Source organism: Pezoporus wallicus, unplaced genomic scaffold (assembly GCF_028554395.1).
Source record: "Pezoporus wallicus isolate ANWC-B61680 ecotype Strahan unplaced genomic scaffold, APGP_CSIRO_Pwel_v1 contig_2908, whole genome shotgun sequence".
Classification (NCBI taxonomy): Eukaryota; Metazoa; Chordata; class Aves; order Psittaciformes; family Psittacidae; genus Pezoporus; species Pezoporus wallicus.
In genome coordinates, this window is record NW_026642179.1 from 4,683,532 (window position 1) to 4,701,883 (window position 18,352).

At 38.8% G+C, this 18,352-nt stretch overlaps 1 protein-coding gene across 3 annotated transcripts in view; it reads right to left on the minus strand.

The window, feature by feature from the left end:
• ERC1 (ELKS/RAB6-interacting/CAST family member 1) overlaps positions 1 to 18,352 on the minus strand; it is a 290,910-nt gene that overhangs the window by 53,493 nt on the left and 219,065 nt on the right. For all 3 annotated transcript variants that reach the window (XM_057428028.1, XM_057428027.1, XM_057428029.1), the window contains one exon: positions 1,001 to 1,145. In XM_057428028.1, coding sequence (XP_057284011.1) covers positions 1,001 to 1,145 — 145 coding nt within the window. The remainder of the gene's footprint in view (positions 1 to 1,000; positions 1,146 to 18,352) is intronic.

The window sequence follows — 18,352 nt, forward strand, 5'->3', positions numbered from 1 at the left end:
TAACTGTTATCTTAAAAATCCATGGCCATCCACATAAACTAGTTGTGTTTCCCAAGGAAGGAGCAGAGAAATCCCTTATCAGAAAGCAAACTAGTTTTGTCTTACTGTCTTTGACAGCAACAGAAATAAACTGATTGACAGATGAAATGTTGCCCATAAAATTTTATGAAGATGGAAATGATGGCACTAGAGAAGTTGATACCGGATTGGCAGCAGCTTACGTGCTATTGCAGGGAATGTGGCAAAAGAATAAATCAGAAAAAACAGCAGAACTGATGAAGTGAGGTATCTACATAGATTTTTCAGATCTTAAATTTCTTATTGCCAGGGATGCCTTTTGCCTGCTCTGTGTTTTACTGGCAATGTATATTTCACACCGCATTCTCTCTGAAACCCAATATTAAATGCTTGAATAGAAACACATTTTTTCTTATTGTTATGCCAACACAAAAAGATCCTAGAAATCGGAGAGGCCAGAAATAGGAAAGGGCCAATCTCCTCAGAAGTACAAGACTTCCCAAATTCCACTCTAGTAGCTAGCATTCCCATATGGTGCTCTTGTCACAGATTTGAAATCACAGTAGAGACTGTGTGAAGTAACACATTCATATTTGAGCTTTACAGCAATGAGAATTTTCTTCCCTGACAAGGCAAATCCAGACCACCAAGAGAAGTATCACTACATTTCCCTGAATCTGTGGTTATTTATAACTGTAGAAGCTAATAACCAATGTTTCTTTCATTCACAGTTCCCTATACATTCTACCACACATTTACTACTCAGGCAAGTGACACAAAGGAACTTCCCCCACCAATGAGGATTCTTCTTTCCCCCCACGTTCTAAGCAGGCTTCATGATCAGCAGTTAGTTTGAAATTGTTATTTATACACTTTCTATCCCAACCTTTGAGAGGATTACACATTATTAGTTCCATAAATCAAAGTAATAATCTCACACCAGATTATTAACTGCTTTCTTTCATAGTACCCCCCTACCCACCTGCTGCTTGAGCTGTTGCACAAGACGGTCCTTCTCTCGTTTCAGTGCAGCCACTTCATCTTGGGTCTTCTTCTTAGAGGATGAGAGTTCTAGTAGAGCAATATTGGCATCTTTTTCACTAATGGCAGCAAGGAGGGCTTCTTGTCTGAAAAAAGACCATATAAATACATTACTATCCTGCAAAACTCAGAGGAAGCCTTTACAAAGAGTTGAATATACCATACATGTCATAGCAGCATGCAACTCTGAAGAGCAGTAATAAATGTTTGTCATGGTTCTATGTTGGTGGAGCAGGAAGCCAGGACCTATCCGCCTACCCCTAAATGACTGCACTGATGCCAAATTATTGCCCACAGGGTAAGAAAAACATGTGATGATATGTTATTATTCTGCACTCAGCTTCTCAGTTTTTAGTAACTACCATGTATTATTACTTTGGCTGAAAATTTTCATTCTTTGTAATGTTCTATACATTTCCAGAAGGGAATTTGAAAATGCATGCGCAAATAATAGACTAATGACACGACTTCTGTGTTAAATTATATTAGCTTATACTGCCTATTCATGCAGCTATTTAGAAGGAAGGTGGCATGTGAGAAGTTTACTCAAATCACTTAACAATACAGTGTACTCCCAGAAGGAGATGATGACACAGACTCTTTTGTTCTACATGACAAATGTTGAAATAGATGCCTTCAAGGATGATTGAGCTATTCTTTGACTTTTCTTGTGAGTAACCAATATAATGAGCTTGCTGGATACATGTCCTGACTAAGACAAAAGTAGGCCAGCCCTCATCACAAATCTTTTGCAGCCTTGTGGAAATGGTGTAAGAACAAACATTTTCTTCTTGATCTTGAGCAAGATCTTGAGACTCAAACACTGTAATAACTAGATGTAGAAAGACAACGATGCCATTATCTCTCCCAATAGCAAAAACTTAAAAATAGAATTCAGAAACATTTTATGGATACTGGCTAGAGAGGAGATGAAGACAATAGCCCTGATCATAAAACAGCAGTTCTAAAACGAACTCAAAGGATTGCTCTATGGCAGGAAAACATCTGTTTCTGTCCTCTGACCTTAATTCTCATCTTTAGATGGTGTGGCCAAATCAGGATGTGCATCTGGACATAAAAAAAACCCCTTACTGCCCCATAAGGGTGGCTTGTCCCACCTCTCATTACCTTGCAGAGAAAATGAGGTCCTAAACATTTATGGCAATGTGAAAGAAGGCATCATGCAGAAGTGATGATGAAAAACAAACTCTGAATGCTACTGATTTCCTACCTACTTTTCATTAAAAAAATTAGTCGCAAATGCCAAAATAGTAAAAATGCCGAATTTCCAAATAATCCAAATTTTTACCTGCCCTAGTTTACAAGCAAAAGCATATTAATATTGCTGACTCCAGAGAATGGTTTTCTAAAAACAATCAGATGTGTTACAACAAATCTGCTAATTATGCCAATAGCAATTATTATGTTAATAACACTGCCGCCACAGTCTTCTATTAAAGATGCAAGAAAAGTTATAAAGCTTAATGTAAAATATTAAGATTGCTTTTAATGATACCAATACATCTGCTTGTTGTCAAGATCTTTTTTAATAAAGACCTATCACAATCTGGTTACTTAGGATCACACTGGCAAACTGTTGAGGGTGGCAGTGACAATAAAACAGCTTTTTTATAATTCACTTGTTACCACTCCTTGAGCAGACTTTATTTGTAGCAAAATAGCTTTGTTTTTTTCTTCGTGTCTTCCTTCTAAACAATTTAACTTAACCTTAGTTAGGAAATTCTAATTGTGGCTAAAATAAAAATACTTGCTCCAAAAGTACTCACTGAGCTCCATGTGAAAGAATACATGAACAAGAAAATAGAGGAGAACAGGACAGATGTCAGTGCGTTTATTTAATATTGGTGTTTTAAACAAATGCATGCAATGTACTGGACTTTTAAACTGAAGGCTTGAAAAGGAAAAGGACTGGTACCACTGGAGTACAGAAATGTTTACCTGTTAAAGTCCTGAAAAATTTACAAATTTGGTGAGCATGAAAAGATGCATTTACTATTGCAATGTTTCTGAGGATGGAAAGTGAAATAGCTTCAGTACTTCAGTATTTAGATCAAATGTGCAGGGAGATCCATACCTGCTGCTCAACTTGACAACTTCCTGTTCTAGGCTACTTATTAAGTAATCTCTTCAATCTGTAAGAATAACCGCACATATATTTCCTTCTTGACCTTGCTCTAAAAATCTGACCAATACTGTTTTGCCTTAAAAAAAAACCACCTCAACACATTATTTCAATAGAATGGGACACGTGCAGAGAAGACAGTAGTCTCTGAGAAGCAGCTCAGGGCTACAACGTTTTAACTCAGCTCAGCAACAGCCAGCACAGCACTTTTGCCTGTGGAGTTATGCAAAAGGCATGCTGCCTCCACAGGCCCAGAGCTGAAAACACCAGGTTATGAGGTTTCTCTTTGAGAGTTGAAGAGGTGAGACACCACATTTGAAAAGCTCTTGCTATTTTTTACAGGTGTAAAAAAAATAAAAAAAAGAAATACTGCTTTCACTTGGAAGGTGTGAAATTTTGTTAAGACAATGGATGAAAATGAACTCAGTGCTGAGAAAGTCCATGATCACTTTCAGATGAGTGACAGCTGGGATGGAAGAACAACTTTTTCTTACACATTTCAGGTTTAGGTGAGAAGAGGGTAACACATGATGTGGCTTTCTTCTGATCCCAGTCAGTGACTGAACTTTTGGAAATATTTATGACAATTAAAGACCTCTATCACTGCACTGGAGAATTAACTAGAGCATAAAAACCCAACTGCTAAGATATGATCTCTGTTCATCCCCTCAGTCACTCCAACGATTGCTAGAGTTTTGCTGAAGCTACCATACACAGAAGTTTGCTATTATCAGGATCTCAACTGAAGCCATACATCATAATCAAAAAATGTGAAAGAACCACGTATTCCAAGAGGAAAAGGTGTGTTTCAACAGACAAAATTACTGACCATCTGACAGCAGAACGGACTTACACAATGAACTTGCTGCGAGTGGAAATCATCTCTGCATTTATACAGGTGTTTCTTGTACATGCTAAGAGAGCAAGCTTGCTTTATGCAGACTACCAGCATACAAAAAATGTGACACATCCAGTTTAGAAAGTACTTGGATCCTGCTTAGATTGTATCTAGAAAAACTAGCACCTTATATTATTCCTTGTCTTTCAAGACATGATACCACTGATTTAGGCATTTTTTTTTTTAGAAGAATATCAAAAGATAGTCTAAAGACATTTATGCTATGAAGAAACACAAAGATTACGATGACTTAATGGAGACAGAGTAGAAGAAAGGAAAAGGTGCACATCAGATTCCTAGTTACAGTGTTAAAATTGTAGGTGTGGGAACAATTGATAACGGGTGCATTATTATTGCCACTTTGTTTGAGTTGCTTTTGCTCTATGGAACAGTATTCAATTTTGGATGTATGCCTGAAACATGAAAAATATCAATAGAGTGAAGTGACAGAACATGATCCATGACCTCTGCTTTTTTTCCAGCTATCGTAATCCTGGGAAAACCAGGCTGGCTTGGAGCTCTGGTCATTTTCACTTTCTTTAGAGTAATCTGTTTTGATTCTAAAGAAACACTTATTCTTTTAATAGTAAACCCACAATCCTTGCTGATGATTCAGGACCAGAGCCAAGAATATCTCTGTAACAGTATCTATATAGCTATTACTCTGGTATGGAAATTGGAGGTGCCTCAAATAACACGCAAATCATATCTTCCGCAATCAAATCCTCTGTTGCCCATCTCTACTTCTTAAGTGAAAACTCCAGGATCAGGACTATGAGATACGGAGAACCGCCTATTACTTATTTTTTGCTGAATAATCTTCACCACCATGCCTTAACCAATTATCCAAAATTTCAGTGTTACATCATGTGTAAGAAAGAGATGCTGGTCAAGTAGAGGGGTGAAAGCTGCTGTGGCTTTCTGACTGTTTTCTGGAACTGAAATAAGACGGAGTTTGAACACGTCTCCAGGTGGACATTGAGCCATTGACTACGACTCTTTGCATGTGATATCTAGCCATTCTTTATCCACCAAGCGGTCCATCCATCAAATTGATGTCTCTCCAGTTTAGAGACAAGGATGTCATGTGGGACAGCATCAAACGCTTTGCACAAGTTGAGGAAGATGATGTCAGCTGCTTTGACTCTGTTCATCATAGAAAGGCACCAAATTGGTCAGGCAGGATTTCCCCTTAGTGAAGCCATGCTGGCTGTCACCAAGCACCTTGTTGATTTTCATGTGCCTTAGCATGCCTTCCAGGAGAATCTGCTCCAAGATTTTGCCAGGCACAGAGGTGAGACTGACTGGTCTGTAATTCCCTGGGTCATCCATTTTCCCCTTCTTGAAAATGGGGGTTATATTTCCCTTTTTCCAGGTGTCAGGAACTTCACCTGACTGCCATGATTCCTCAAATATGATGGACAGTGGCTTAGCAATTTCATTCGCCAGCTCCTTCAGGACCCGTGGATGGATTTCATTAGGTCCCATGACTTGTGCACATACAGGTTCCTAATATGGTCTCGAACCAGATCCTCTCCTACACTGGGCCTAAGGTCTTAATTCTCAAAGTCCCTGCATCTGCCTTCCAAGGCTTGAGTGGCTAGAGCACTTAAATGGCACACGCTGTTCTCAACAGAGCTTGGAATTGCTAAAATTATTCTAAAGACCACAAAAAGCAAATATCAGCAAGCAAAACACAATTTTTGTGATTAAAGAGCACTATAAAACTGACCGGTTTCACTTCTTGAGAGCTGTTATCCCCAGGGAGACCAAAAGAACATGCTGTAAGACAGGTGAGGTGGCAAGAAGGAGACAATGGGCTGCTGTGCGAATGATGCACATGAACAAACCTGTCAGGAGTGTTGCAGGGAATCTTAAGAGGCCCAGCTCTGGTTCAGGTAACAGTCAGTGGTACATGCACAGCTTCTTCAGCAAACTGTGTCTTCAGTTCACAAGATCAAAGGCCCTGAAATGTTCTAAAAGGCAGGCACAGCATGTGCTTGCTTCACAGCCCAAGATGGTTGATCTTTTAAAAGGCTAGCTAACGTCTGAGCTGCTACATAAACATAGCACACTTATGTTAGTTCAGATATTTCAGATACTGGTGGTAGTAGTGTATCTGTGGCAACAGCAACTCAGCAAGGGGGAAACTGCCTATTTATCTCTCAATCTGTGCAGGTTCTGTAGCCTGAACTGAGCTGGATAGCAGCTAACAAGAGGTAAGCAGGGTAAACCAGACTGAATATTGCTAAGCGAAAACTTAAATGGCAACACTGTAGAAAATCTAGTGAAAAGAGATTCAGGATTAAGCCTGAACTGGACAAAAAGCAGATGATTTATTTATTTTTTTTAATTCATGCTGAGGCCTTTCACTGAATGTGGATCATGATCACTACAGTCTGGAGAGGTATCAAGACCAGTAGGTGGTATATGGATAATGGTGAATAAAATCTGAAGATAAATATCAGTATTATTCACTCTGTTTGCAGTCTTAAAAAAAATGCTAAGAAAGATGGGTTTTGCCTTTTTTAAAACAGATGGCTGCAGAATAGTTTGTGGCAGTAGAACTGCCTCTGGCATACTTCTGATTCATCTACAGTCTCCTCCATTCTTTTTGCAGTTCAGCTGGGACTGAGAGTTCTTATAGCTGATGACAAGGACATAATGATAATGAATGACTTCAACCCTGGGACAATAATGGACCCAGAGGATTGAAATGTCTTATGGAAGACAGTGATGACTGCGAAGCCAAGAAGCCACTGAAAATTGCCATGACCGAATTCTTGTGATACCAAATATTGTCAGCCTTCGAAGCATTCATGATGAATGATCTCTGTTCATCCCCTCAGTCACTCCCAACAATTGCTAGAGTTTTGCTGAAGCTACTCATACACAGAAGTTGTCCTGCTGCATTTAATGGCCATCCTAATGTTTTTGTCAGCACAAAAAAAAGAAGAGTGTGCAAAGGCACATCACCTTCAGATCGTGAATGGAAATGTCAGATTTTGGGAAGATAATTGGAGATAGCAACAGTTTAAATTGCAGCTTGATTTGAAGGAAGGCAAAGCTTTAAGAATGTCCCTCAACCACAGAAACAGTCTTTTTTCTTTTCTTTTTTAATGAAAGCTTAAAAATCAGAACAATGTACTAGTATACAACTACATATTACACATACGGCAAACTGCAGAAACAGAAGGCATCCAGCAAGCAGTATTTTCTAAATCTTTTTTGTAGTAGAGAAGAAAGGGCTTAAAAAATTGTATAGCATTAAACTTCAGATGCTGAACAATATTTTTCTTAAAGAACACTTCAGCTGCAGGGATTCTAGCAAAAGTGGCAGGTGCTAGCATCTCATACAACTCCTTACAGAGGCCCTAGGAAAAGACATAGTACAGATGAGACTTCTTGTATGGGCTTAGGTGAGGATAAATAAGGGATTTGAAAGTTTGAGTGACCAAGTACTCGAATAAACTTAGAAAATAAGGAACTACAGCTCATACAGATTCAGTTACTGAGTCCCATTAGCACTGCACTTTGTGTGCAGTGTAGTAAAAACCGTAACTTATCTTCCTGGAGTACTGCAGGCACCAGTCTTGTTTCATTCCTCTTTGGCAAACCACATTTTTGCATATGGGGAAATAAGACTTTATAACTACTCAGTAACCCTCAGCACTGCAGAACTAATACTCTGTATTCCTGCATAATAAGCTCTAGCAGGGTAAGTCCAGTAAGTTGTAATAAAAAAGGTTCATCCACAACTCTAAAAATGTTTTAATTACCAGGGTAGTCAAGTTTTTCCACTGGATTACAAATACTAATAGAATCAAGATGTCTTCAAATGGTTCCCTACATCCCTGGTTTCAGGAAAATATGTAATTCCTTCATAACTCCGTCCTAGTAAAGGAGAGGGATCCTTTTGGTAAAACATAACAGAAAACAAATTTTTAAAAGCAGTTTTGTAGTTTGTAGCACAGTTCTCAGGATCATAATGCTGGAATATTTATCAGCTGTGTAATTAGAAAGAGTAACAGGATACAAACAGTGCTGAACTAATGATACTTCAAAACATAAAACCTATACATATTCATTAAAATAATATGTTTAGATATGACAGCGAGAACAAATTCCATGTAGAAATGGTACATTTTTCTATATAATTTTATTTCAAATTATGAGGTTTTGTCTTATGTGGAGCGTTTCTGAAACTATGGATGAAAAATTATAAAAGCAATACTGAGATCAGCAGCAGCTTCAATTTTAATGTCACTTAGGAACTGGGCTAACTTTGTCAGGCCTAGTTTCATTATAGGGATCAATTCTATTTTCCTTCTGACTGGCATTAAACGACAACATTTAAAGCAACATAAATGACACAAATTTGGAGAGCTCAGCTAGCTACAAGCTCAGGGTAATCCAGTCAGTTCCTTCAATAGAGACTGTGGCTCTTTCCTGACAGATGACTGACTGACAAAGTTCTCAACCTGGCATACTGAGGTAAGGTGCAATTTTGGCTGTTATGCCTTTAATACACAAGGTTTCAAACTGCAAAGGCTCTGCTGTTTCGCAAACTATTTACTCACTCCGGTAGTAAGGGCATCTGCAATCACAGAAGGAAAGAGCTGATACTTGCATAGTACTTGCTTCAGTTGTCTCTTTTTTGTCCACTGCTGTACTCAAAGACCTACAGAAAATGCTTATGAAAGTGTTTAATCCTTTTCTATCAATCACAGACATTTCTAAGTTTTACTATGGTGAATCACCATTATAATAAGAACTGTATTTGCATATGAATTAAAAAAACCCTTCCCATGAAGTGGCAACAACATAAAGAACGAGCAGACAAAGAGATTCAGATAAAGTACTGCAGTACTGCAAGAGCTAGATAGACATTTGGGTGACAGGTTAGAATATAAGTGTTACGACACTGAATTCAGTAATTTGATGAGTTTGGTAGAATGACAGTGTTTGGGTGGGTCACACTTATTAAACTCTTGTGAGAGACTGATCTGAAATCAGACTCCCCTGTCCATTGTCTCAAAGATTGGTCTGAGAAGCTGAAATGGAAATCCACCTATCTTTTGTCTCAGAGATGGGTGGGAGTTGAGATAAGACTCTAATATCAATTTCCTGGGAGAAGGGAATGAGGAGCTGAACTTGGACTCCACCATCCATTGCCTGAGAAGTGGGAAAGAGCTGAGATAAGACTCTTCCATCCATTACCTTGAGGATTTGTGTGAGGTATTATCCCAAGCATCGCTGTAGACACATGTGTGTCAAAGAGACAGCTGCAAGACCAGGGAAACTGGTCCACCAGGAACGTGTAAAATGTGACATGAAGAGCAGAGGTACTCTCCCCAGCTCTTTACAAAAGAGGAAAAGGTAATCACCAAGACACACATCACCAAGAGATACATTGCCAGGGAGCCATTCCCATGAGGATGACTCCAGAAGGACATCTCCATGAGGACACTCTCTGCCGATGACTACTATGGACCCTGAGGGACACCCTCCATGAGACATTGCCATAAAGGCAACTCCATGAGACACTCCACGGAGTACCTTCAAGGGGACTCCAGAAGGACGCCTCCACGAGGATACCCACTGCCAACGGACTCTTGGGGGACACTCTGCTCAGATGCCGACTGAAGAACTCCCACCACCAATGATGATGACAACAGACCCCTGGGACAGTGCTAGATCCATGGTGGTGACTATCTCTCTCTCTCTGCACCTTGAATTCTTACTTCTTTTCACTGCTCTTTTCTATGTCATTACATACAAGTGACCACAACTGGAAAACAAGAGATAAAAATGTAAATTCTTTGTGAACAGAGTTGTCTCGTCACAAAAGGCATGCCCCTGTAATTTTCCATTGTATGAATGGCATGATAATAATCAATCTTAATTACTGACACAGGAAGCATTACCACTTGTGCTGTCCTTGTTTAAAAATAAATAAATAAATGAATACTGGTAACATATTTAGACTTTCCTATGCATGTTTTCCCTAGCATCCTAAATGACTACCATCACAGAAGCATCATTTCTTACTAGGACTGATAAGCAATGCTTTTTGAAGTCTTTTCCCTAATATATTTGATATGACATACTACATTCCCATCAATGTTTTAGCCTTTTTTTTTTACTTAAGCTTTCTGCCTTAATTTTACCACCACTTTGGTATCTGAGGCAAAGATTTGCAATTCCTAGTCCCGCTCACATCTCTGCTTTGAGCACTCAGAACTGCAGTACAGATTCAGACCGTGTCTGCCACTATGTCCAGAAAAAAAATCTAAAGCTTTCACAGAGGGCCTTTCCAACCGACTACTCATTTCCTGTACTATATTTATTGATTAATTCTTCCAGTGGAAAAGTGGCTGCTCCTTATCACAGCTGCTAAACTGATAGTACATGAGCCTCACCTGCTTGCCTGTGAACAAGCTGTTATTGAAGACGGTATATGTTAGAAGGAACCTTCAACCTTGACGTTATGGCACCTGGCGTTATAGAAGATTTGTTCCTTCAAAGAGTAGTAGTTGTTTGTTTTTTTTTAAGACATCTTTTTGTTGTTTTACCTGCCTTCGGTGTGGAAGCTGGATGAGAGACAGAAATACTCATAACGCTCTGGAGTTCCACAGAGCTGGCTTTTCTGAGAAGGTAGTCCTGAAACTTGTGCTGTCTTTCTTCATCTGCAGTTTAATGGTAATGCAAGTAGAGCACAAACTTCAGGTATAATTTTAAACCAGGCAATACAGGTCACCAGAATACATCCACCAGATTCTGAAAAATGACCTTGTAAGAAAAACAGCTCTAGTTTCATTTCCTGTGACATGGTCAAGTACAGGTTGAGCTTTAGCTTAGCACATGGTTTCTCAATCAGCTTAAGCTGACACAAGACAGGGCTCTCACTGAAAGAGATGGTTCTGCCTTTCAATTTTCAGGCTCCTCCTGTGCTCCCTAGTGTCAGCACCACTGACTGTATATGCCTTCAGCTTGGTGATCCCATTAAATCCTAGCCCTGAATAAACAGTAAGAAACCAAATCTGACCACAGGTTCCTTATCCCTAGAGGAACTGCAGTTCTTCAAGATGCTGTGACAGTGTCAAACCCGTAGCTGCCAAAGCCAGCACCGACAAAACATAAGAATGGAAAGTGAATTGTGGAATTCACATTGATTCTAACTTATCAACCAACCACAATTACTACAGTGAAAACAACTGGTCTTTAATTATGTCTTCATGAATCAGACTCCAGGTGAAAGATGGTAAAAAGAAATTTCAGCTGCATCAGTCAAATGACGACAGCGATACTGCAGTCTTAGTGTGGTTTCCGATCATGTGAAAACCCCAAGTAATGATTTACAGTTTTAAGAAAACTATCCAACGTTTAGACTCTAATCAACGATACAAGCTGATAGACAGCCTACCTCCTTACTACATGACTATCATTACTGCTATTTCTGGTTAATATACGTCATCTCACTTCTTTCTGCATTTGCCTTGTTTCCATGCTTGGCATACTCCTTTTGATGGATCATCACACTTTCCTTTTTTTTTCTGTTTTAACTGTCTGCTCATTGGAAACCAAGGCAAAGACATTAATTTAATTTTGGGACCATATGCATACTACTGCTAATCCTAGCCCTGCCCTCAGTGCACTGTAGTTCCATTTCCTTTCCTGATATTTTTATATCTGTGCTTATAGAATGCTTTATTATTTGAGTTGATTCCCTTTGGAAGGTCCAATTCAGCATGAGTGCTCACAATTCTCACTTCATTCCTGTAATTTCTGCTTCCCAAAAGTATCTCTCTTTCTTGATCATTTTTTAAGGCTGCTGCTAATTTCCTTTTCGATGCAGATACACAGTCAGTTAGATTTGTAACTCTTCCTTAAACTTTTCCCCCTTTGTTTGGGATGCAAACACTTTACAGTTTGGTCTTTTGCTATACATAAATTCCCTGCTTCCTCTACAGTTCAATCTCTGAGTTCTGTTCAATTCACTTGCTACCTAATATTCTTAATGTTTCAGCTTAATACTTTCAAATTGAAGATTTTACTTGTTTAGCATAGTTTCCTTTTTTAAATATAAGTGCACTCGATTCATGGTCATTACAGCTACAGCTGGTTTTGGCGATAATTTCTTCTCTAGTATCATCAAACAGTTATTACAATCCTGAAGTTGTAAACTATATTACTTCTTGGTGATCTAGTAAATACTGAGTTAATAAGTCCAGCAGTTTCTCTGGTTGGCATCCAATAAATAGATGTCTCCCATAAAAACACACTTTATAATTGCTATTTGCATCTACCACAACTCTGCATGTAAAATCCATAGCAGGCTACCATTTACTCTTTGTACAAACCCTTTTATAGTCTTTACATTATTTTGACTCAAAGTAATGCTATTATTTCATTTATGCTATTACCTTATTTCCTCAGAATCTCCAGTAGTATCATTAATATAACCCACCTGTACTTTAATTTCTAGCTTTCCTGAACAACTCGTACCCACATTCCAGTTGTGAATATTATTCTGTTTCTCATTAATTGCCATTATCCTTGCGACATCTGGTTTCATGTCACATAACAGACGTGCGGAACTACTTAATTTTGTTATCCTTTTACAAACATTTCAACAAATTCTCTTGCTGGAGTTGGACTGCTTTCATCATTTGTTGTCTGACTACCAACCTGCGTGTGTCTTACCTAATTTTCTTCTCCCTCTTTTTCGAGGTGTCTTTTGTGTAACTGTACAAGCCTCTCTTCCAGAGCCACTTGCTTTCTAAAAAGATCTAAGGTCAGACACAGTATATGGGACTGTTTACATTAATTCTGCAAAGGATGTCTTAGAGTTTGGTAGTAGTAACAGCAGCAGCACTAATGCTGACATCTGTTTTATCCTAGGACTAAAGCCTACTACTACCTGTATTTCAGTCTTTTCTGGTTGCTACTGCTGCCCAGGAGATGGATTGTAAATGGAGCCAAAGAAAAGCCCAAGGGTCTGGATAAGGCCATGAGTAGCAGCATCAGGGGAAAAACAGGATGGGAGCAGTTTAATTCAGCACTGAGGCCTCCTACTCCTGGTAGCTTCAAAGACTGCTGCTTAAGTAGTGCCAAAAGAAGTGTTTCTAAGTGAATCGAAGTTGTTGAAAGGGTTGAGGACAGGAATGGAGCAGGTGTTAGGGGCTATGGATAAAATTTGTATATATTTAGTTCCATAACTGCAGCAGAAGGGGCCTGAGAGGTTTCATTTAATTTCCTTTTTCAGATCCTGATCTGAAAGTAGGCGTTGCTACTTGCAGTCTCTTAGTGCAGAATTTGTGTTTGAACTGGCACTCCAGTATATTCTGATGAGCTCTGAAGATAAACAACTTTCCAGATGCTTAAAACAACTGGCATTCTACAGTAAGTAGGGAGCATCCCACTGTCATCTTTTCTGGCTTTATCTCTACCCAGTCTGTGCTCTTCATGAGAAGAAACTGGAGCTGTATGCTGTAAAAACAGTTTAGGAGACTGAGCATGCGTAATCTGCTCCAGAGCAAACACTTTTAAACCTGATCTAAACCACGGAAACAGAGCCTTGACAATACTCTATTACCAGACTTACGCTAAACATTCTGTTGTACCAAGCCTTTTTTCATGTACAGAGTTAAAGAATCCTATATATATGAAAAAAAAAAGAATCTCAACAATCTCAATGGAAGCTGTTATTGTCTGCTTTGTAATGAGTCACAAGGTACATGAACCTTAAGCAACATGTTGAAAGTGAGAGAGCAAGTCATTCACATGAGAGGGCACTGGAAAAACCTCATTTTAGCAAATTCCAGCTACCAACACCTTTTCAACTGAAAAATCTGAAGCTGTGCTCTTCCTATAGTTTAAACAAAAATCCCATGAAAATTGCCTTATGGAGGAAACTATTCCACGTACATTTACAGATATAACTCTACTATCTTAGAAAAAGTAAAAAACTCCAATTCAAGGATATGAAACAGACAAGAAAGCTTAAACCATCTTGTAACACACACAGAGACTTTCTTTCACGAAAACCTGTCTACACTATAATAAATGGAAGTTCCCATACCTTCCTGTAAGTATCTCTTGCTTGTTTTGATATGGTTACCCTTTAACTGGATTGTACCATTGTTAACAAGTATAATTTAGCGTCTTCCTAGGTAGACTTGTGGCAAGGTTAATTTCTTGCAATGAAATTTCTTGCTAAATTGCAAAATGCTTTATTTACTTTATGGAGAAGTTGTGCATAATCATAGAATCAGAATCGTTTGGGTTGGAAAGGACCTTAAGAACATCTAATTCCAACCCCCTGCCATGGGCTAGGACACTACACACTAAACAAAGACTCCATCCAACCTGGCCTTGAACACTGCCAGGGATGGAGCATTCCCAGATTCCTTGGGCAACCTTTTCCAGTGCCTCACCACTCTCACAGTAAAGAACTTCTTCCTTATATCCAATCTAAACTTCCCCTGTTTAAGTTTGAATCCAAGGCTGACTCCAGGATGAGAAAGTCAAGTCAGAAATTTGAGTGCGTTGCAAGGAACAGGACTGCTTTACAGGTTACAGCTTCTTTGTTTTAACAGTATTATTTAAAACCAGAGGAAAAATGGCTCTTTCTGTCAGTTCCCTATAATGTCTAAACTATTTAAAACAAGCAAAATCATGGTAAGAATATACAGTGGAGATTTACACTGAATGAATGGAGATTCACAGGGGACTGGGGCAGAAAATAACTGTGAGGCAGGGCAAACACAAGAGTATTGGTCAACTTTCAACCCTGAAACTATCTTTAAGAAATAGGTAATTTTGTACAACAAAAAATCTCAGCATTTTCTGAAGTGTATGGACCAATGAATTTACAGGCAAATACAAGGATGCTTCACGCAGAATAAATCTTTAAAAACTGAGAGGGAAAGACCACCAATGAAGAAAAGTGTTCCATTTTTAAAACTAACAACTGCTAACTGCAAAACACATAAACATTATAGTCAGTTGAAACAGAAACATGGCTGAGTGGAGCTGAGAGTCAGGATCTACTCTTCATGCTTTGTGGTTTGACAAAAAGCACATCATTTAACGAGCTCTGTAAATGAAAATACTACTATTTACTTAAGAAAAGAATTGTACCAGTACATGTGGTACTGTCTGTAAAACAGTGACATCCGGAGCTGAGAAACAGTCAGGTCTCTTGGAAAAAGGGGATTGCCAAAATCTTGTACACATCCAAGCTGTCTCATTTTTGCTGAGTACCATGACTGCACTGAGATTTTTCCCTTCTTCACACAAGAAACTCAAGCAGCTAGAAGGCTACAAAACTATGAAGGAAACACCTGACAAGCACAAGGATTCCCCTACCACCAAATCCCCAACAGACACAGAGCAGAGAGCTCTTGGGCAAGACAAGTGAAACTGCCAGCTTTGAGCAAACCTGTGTTTATGAATTTATGGCAGCCTCCCGGTTAAAGGCCCATCTGGGCTGGAGCAGGGGGAGGCTGGGAAGACCATGCGCCGGTTACATTTTTGCCATTCCTGCTGCGGTATGGCGTGAATAAATCACAGGGCTGAGGTCAGAACAGCCAGCCCATAAAGTGATTCATGGGCCCAGCAGCACATTCCCCCAGGACTATGTACTTTATTACAGTAAACCTCAGAACAAGATACAATTTCCTGTCTCAAGGAGCAGCCTTTAAATCAGGACACCTGGACAGCCCTGCAACCACTTACAGAAACAATAGGTCTCAGCCCCACCGCTGCCTCTCCATGCGGGCCCACGCTGCCCGAGGCCTGCCGCGTTTAACGCTAAATAGCACCTTTAGAAACGACCTCCTTCTGCAGCAGATTACTGTAGTGAGAAGACTGTGGAGCCAATGTACTGATATAATCCTATTCTTCAGCCATAGCTCCCCACCCAAGAAATAAATAAATTCTCCATCTGTTGTTTTTGATTCCATTTTAGCCTTTCCTTTGGCTTTGCAGACGGCAAGTCATTCTGTACAATCACTGCAAATAGTGGAAGAGATCCTGATTATTTTCACTCTTCAGAGGTCTTACAGTTCTTAAAACTATAGACATAACATGGTAACATGTCCCTTGAAAGCTGCTTCATGGAAAACTTAGCTAGGAATAAGAAGCTTATATATACTGAGACACACCTGAAAGACTTTCAAAGGACAAGAATGTATGAGAAAGTGGTAGAGGAGGAAAAGTTTTGGAGGAAATTTAGGGGAGAATTCATCAAACACTGAAAGTTAAGACTGCCACTAAACTGGTCAAAGTAAAAAAAAAAAAAATCTAGATAAAGGAAAAGGGAAAAAGAAGGACTGATAAAACAAATGTAAGCAACACTAAACCCATCAGATTTGTCCAAGACTGAACCCTCCTGAAGCTGTTTGTTTTGTGATTACTTCTACAAGTGAAAACAGTTGTGTGGAAAACTATTTCCTTCACCTGCTTATTTTATGTTGTTTTATCCTACTCAAAGGATATCCTTCACTTCTGTGGATTATTTCAGAGCTTGCAGCAGACAGAATCAAGGCTTATTCATTGATTTTACCCAGTCTGATTTCCTGTACAGAACAAATACATTGTATCCAATTGCTCCCATTGAAGCCGGTAACTTAATTCTGGGGAGCTAAGAAAAGGATATTCACTTGTCACTGAAAGCCATGAGGAACTGGCTGCTATCCTTGTGAGTTTGTCCCAGTGGTTACTAGTTTTTGCTGTCAGAAAGCCATTTGTTTTTCTATTCCTAATTTTTCTGCCCTCAGTTTCTGAATAATGATCATTGTTTTGGCAGTCTCAACTGGAATAAACAGTGTTTTAATATAATTATGATTTCATTTTCTAGATAGTAGTCACAATACTCTGTCTAGTCCAACTGTATCAACTATCCTATAAAACAGAAGTAAAATCCTCATTCTACTCATACTCATTAATCCTACTTTTATGTAGCCAAAGCCCTCTTGCCGCCAACGTCTCACTGCTTTTTTCCAGAACATTGCTACATCTTTTCCAAGTAATTCCTTTCAAAATAGTGTGGAGTAGACTCCATATTGTTCCAATTTATATGCCTAATATTCAGATGCACTTTGTGTAAATGAGTTCACATTAAGAAGAAATCTACACTGCTCTACATGTCTGTTCTCATCATTAGGTAACACAATGGCATTTTCTTTATCACCTGCAGGATCCACTGACTGCCATTTTATACTTACTTCCAGCTCATTGATAAAATGTTTACTAGCATCAAGCCTAGTATCAAAATCTATGAAGCTCAGAAATAAATATCACTGTTCAGTTTTAACTGGTAAATGCTGACAGACAGGGCTCACATTCAGCACACACATACTGCTGGGAATTGGTCATTTACCATCTATCATTAGAAGTCTAATCATATTTAATGCAAAAAAGTTATTTCTATCAAACATACCTGTTTTTTTTTTAACTAAACTTTGCAGTTAATTAAGGAATCAGATCACATTTTTTGACATTACACATCTTACACAAATGAAGTTGACTGGTATTAATTAAAAGCCTATTCCTTAATTCTTTAGGTTGTCAGAATCTTTTATCAGCTTATTCATTACTTTGCTCACAAATTGTAACAGTTACTGAAGTCATGGCAAGTTATTCTGTCGGCTATTCCGCAACACTTCCAGAACCTGAGCATTTTCATAACTTCCAGAATTTCACCACAATTCCAAAACTTATTAAACTTTCAAGGAGCCAAAATTCCCTTCGCCCAACTTGTCTTAGTGTTCTTAGGTACCAGAAATCTCGGCATGCCACCCCAAACACATATGTAACATCTTCAGCAGTTTACTATATTGAAAAGAAAAATACGAAATGCCACAGTACCTTTCTAGGAAGAGAGGCAAACCTACTTCCATTCAATTCCTGTGTGATCCAAATTAATAATGAAAGATGTCACAAGTAAGATAATATTTTGGGCATACTGCAAGCATATCAAATGGATTAATGAACTGAAGGAAAAAAAAGGAATAGATCTTTCTTGGCTTTGTTTTTCCAGCAATTCTAATTATGCTGGCTATTTTACTTCCAACAGAAAACAACAAATATTCATAACTGAATTGTTTTTAATAATTTGAATGCTGGCATTAAGAAAAAACAGTTGTCATTTCATCACCATGGCAAATGTGAACGGTGTCCCCTCTGAAATCGAAGACAAAATTCCCACTGACTTTGTACAGCAAGAACTGCATTAAGGGACGATT